This window comes from Fusarium coffeatum (assembly GCF_003316985.1).
Source record: "Fusarium coffeatum strain FIESC_28 chromosome Unknown BRIP53273_contig_370, whole genome shotgun sequence".
Lineage (NCBI taxonomy): Eukaryota > Fungi > Ascomycota > Sordariomycetes > Hypocreales > Nectriaceae > Fusarium > Fusarium coffeatum.
In genome coordinates this window covers 1-4,066 of record NW_022158159.1, presented here as the reverse complement: position 1 = coordinate 4,066, position 4,066 = coordinate 1, and the positions used below count along the sequence as shown (strand labels likewise).

The 4,066-nt window shown below is 50.4% G+C and overlaps 1 protein-coding gene across 1 annotated transcript; it reads right to left on the bottom strand.

Annotated features, from left to right (window-relative positions):
- Window positions 1-1,644: 1,644 nt before the first annotated feature.
- On the bottom strand, window positions 1,645-3,300 carry FIESC28_11148 (uncharacterized protein; the record flags this gene model as incomplete). The annotated part of the gene is made up of 1 exon (XM_031165275.1): window positions 1,645-3,300. The coding sequence occupies one exon, from the start codon at window positions 3,298-3,300 to the stop codon at window positions 1,645-1,647; it is 1,656 nt and encodes a 551-aa protein (XP_031010666.1).
- Between the last annotated feature and the right edge of the window lie 766 nt (window positions 3,301-4,066).

Sequence of the window (4,066 nt, the reverse complement as noted above, 5' to 3'; positions counted from 1 at the left end):
GGGGGGGGGGAAGGAGCTGGAGACCTAAAGGGAAGGGAAAGAGGCGGATGCTAGCGTGTAGCAGCGTCTGCATATGGCCCCTGCTCTTTCTTGTCTTGCAGTTGCAGCTGGAGAAGCACAGAAACAGAAACAGACGGGAGATGGGTCAGGGCTCAGCTGGGCCTTCTCGAGTCCTGAATTAGCGTTCAAGCCACGAGAGAAAAGACCGCGCTCTACATTACTTTATCACTGCAACGCCCTAAAGTTGGTTTGATGATCGCGGCAAAGCGCCCTGACCTCGCTTTTCGTTCCCTTGCTAGTTAAAACTTTAGTGGTGGGGATAGTTCAGGGACTTTGTGGGTGGGCCAATGGTCTGGGGCTGTGGCTGATGTGTTCAAGATTGGTTTGTTGATGTTTACATGCAGGTCTCGAGACAGTCAGAGCAGGTCAGTGACATCAGTAGGTAGGCTTATGTTTTGCGCAGCCATAAGCTGACCCTTAAAGAGAAGCAGCGTTTGGGGCTATAACATTGATAGGCTGGAATATACTGCAGGCACAGCTTGCATGAGGTCAGTGACAAGGATAAATAGCCGACAACCTCGAAAAAATGTCTCTATACTCTCCAGTTTCCGTGTCTAACATCGATATTAGCGATGGCATCCGAACCAACTTTGCGGTGAATTATGACCTAGACATTTCCCTACACCGAGTTTTGGCTTAGATTTGGGCACCACCCCTATCGCGTGCTCTGCCCTTCCCGAGGGGCTGGTATGATGATTCACTTTAGACTGCATGTAGTGTGGCAGCCCAATTGCGACTTGCACTCCGCTTATTGGTCCACTATCCTCTGCCTCTTCAACTCCTACAACGTTGCTTCATCTGAGCAGTTCCATTTCGGCTGCTTGCCTCTGTTTACTGCATAGCACTGATCATAAGGGAAAGTTAGTTGCTTCACTGTTCATCTCTTTAACTCGCATAAATGTTCCCGTGTTTGTATTTCCTAAAACGGGTAATGCACTTTAGCAATATGCAAGTAATTAGCGCCACACGCTGACACTTCAAATGAATTAAATGAGTACGGAGTAATTTGACCAACAATTATCCCTTTGTTGGTCAAAAGGTTAACAATGAAATCATGCTCCGCTCCAGCAGGCGGCACAGAAAACATGGACACGTGCACAAATGAGCGACTGATTGATCCATGTGTATATGCACGCACTGCCAGCTGCTCCCTCACTAGTAACCCAAACAAGGAGTCATTAACGAAAGCCACGACAGTTAAACAATTCACGGTCAATACATCAGTCACAAAGTAAAACACTCTCCACTGATACGGAGACGGAAAGAGATGCAATTCACGTCGTGACATCACAAACGAGAATCCTAATTCACTCCATAATCCGTTGCCAGAGAGACACGGCACTTTCCTCTGGGCCCTGAACCTTCAACTCCACTGATATCCACATGTGGGGACTGACATGCTTGCGTGCAGATTAATTAAACGCGGTAAGCGCGAGACTCCACTTAACGATTTGGCACGTCTCTTCAATATTCAGACGAGACTCTCAAAATAACCAATTGGTTTAGTAGTACATATAAATCTAAGGTGTATCAAACATATTTTATCGTATAGTACATTTATCCATGAATATATTTCTCGACTCTTCAGTTAGGTCGCGAGTTTGACTGTTGAAACCAACGTGGAGGAGGAACAAGGATCACCTCCTTACCCTTGTCTCCTCTCCTACGGTTAATAAGTTCCATGCCCAAGACTCCCGACGCAAGGCCAAATAGATGCGATGCGAGATCGATCTGTAACTTGGCCGTCTTGCCGAAAGCGGCAAGCTGTGGCACGCAGCAGATCGCCAGGAAGATGATACCGGGTACACCATCCTGTTGGGGTAGACCAAAGAACCTGAAGCCGTCGACACGGTGATGCCAGAAGTACGCAGCTATCACACCGAGAGTTCCCGCCGAGGCGCCCAGTGTAGTAACGTGCAGCATGCCTCGCAAAGCATAAGTAGCTACACTGCCGACAAAGCCGACCGCACCGCATGCTGTATAGAGGGTAAGGAAGTCGGCGCGGCCGATCTCATTGTGAAGAGCAGAACCGACGAAGAAGAGAGGAACCATATTCATGATCAAGTGACCAATTCCCTGATGAGAGTACGGCGCAGTGAACATGGTGACAGGCTTTACGGCGCCGACAGCGATGATCATGTAGCGGTTGAGCAACTTCCACAAAGGAGGAGCCTTCCATGCTGCCCAGACAAGCACGTTGACTGCAACAATAGCTCCGAGCGTCGCATGCGCAGTTGAGACATCAGGGAAAATTCGGTACCGAGGAGAGGGCTCTTCATAGACGGTGGTGACAGCAGCGAGGAAGCCAACGACAAGAACAACAAGAGTGGCCGAGGGAAGAATACGCTCCCAAGCCCTGAGTTCAACGGGAGCTTGCATGTCAGACTGTGCGTTCTTGTAGTACTCGGCGATCTTGGGGTTGGCAATCTGGCGCTCTGCCTTGTGGTCAAGGTTGGCCAGAGTGCCAGAGTTCACTTCTCCCTTGGCTTCGGCTAGCTTGCGCGCCTCTTCCTCAAGAGCTTCCTGGGCCTTGCGCTTGGCTACATTCTGTGCTCGAATTTCGTCAAGCTTACTGTGGCCGTAGACCGGGTCTGGCTTGTAGATTGGGGCTTCGACTTCAGTGTCATCCTTGTTCTTCTTGGTTGTTGACTTGGCCTTCTTCTTTTCCGCAGCTTCCCGTTCCGCCTCAAGTTGTGCAAGCTCATCCTCAGCTCGAAGTCCTGCGTTCATGACTTCGTCAACAGAAACCGTCTTCCTTAGATACGCGAGTCCTTTTTCGATTTGGGCCTTGGAGAACGTGGATGTATGAACGGCAAACGCTGGATCATTGAGAGTACCAGCAACCCGACGACCATGGAGAATACGTAGCAGTTGGTTCGCCTTTTTGGTGTTGATTCCTTTTCCGAAAGCTTTCGTAACCTCTTCTTCGGACAAATCCTTGCTTCTGAACTGAATGCCGACCTGGTCCCTGTAATCACTCGGCAGGTCCTCATATTTTCGGATCGTCTTATCGAAGAATATCGTTCGTCGGGTCTCGTACGATGTATGGCTGTTTCCAAACGGGTTGTTTCGGCAGTTTGTAGTCGATAAAAGGCCATTTCGGTTACTAGGCGAACGACCGGAAATCCATCGAGCTGGTGTGAATGGTTGAGTCGCAGATGACGATGCCCTCGAAACTGCTCGTTGGAGAGCAGATCTCAGCACCATCCGCGAGGAATTGGGGCACGCGAATAGACTCATTGTGGCTGAATGAATGCGCAAGATGCGCTCTGCAGAGCCACTGGCTCGATAGAAAAAGAAAGGGCCAAAGTGAGGGGGGGCAATGATGGTATGATGGGGAAGTTCTTAGTCCATCAATTAATTTTGGACGCATGAGGTCGACATTTTTGGCTAAGGCAGCCTGAGATCGACTGTTAAGACGGTACGTACCGCAACTACGCGGGACACCTCAACTGGAAGAAGCCTAGAACCCCACCATTACCTTCAACTGCCCCACGATCTTCCTTGAAGCTACCACGAACATTATCAATCTCCAACTCACAATTTCTTGAGTGCGATTTCACTTTCTGTGACTACATCAGTTGATTCTCTCATACCCCCGAACCGCTGCAAATATGTCAACAACCACATCCGCCGATACACGGCCCATCGCCCCTGCGCGCTTCGCCGCCGCTCTCAAAGACCTATCTCTCGGCATGCTACACCTCAAGGTCCTCGAGATCCGCAACTCAATCGCCCACCTCCAGTACTCCAACGATCAACTCAAGCCCTTCGCAGAAGGCACAGAAACTACACCCACCGGTGAAGCCTCAGAGCCCGACCAAGACTGCATCGACGCCATCAAGGAGAACGAGGGTGTGATTGACCGCATGGCTGAGCGAATCGCACTTATCCGCGCGGAGGTGGAGGAGCGTGGTCTCAACTGGACGGAGTTTCAAAACCGCGATGAGTCTGCGAGCAAAAACGACGAAGATGCTGCCACTGCTGCTCCTGCTCCTGCTCCTGC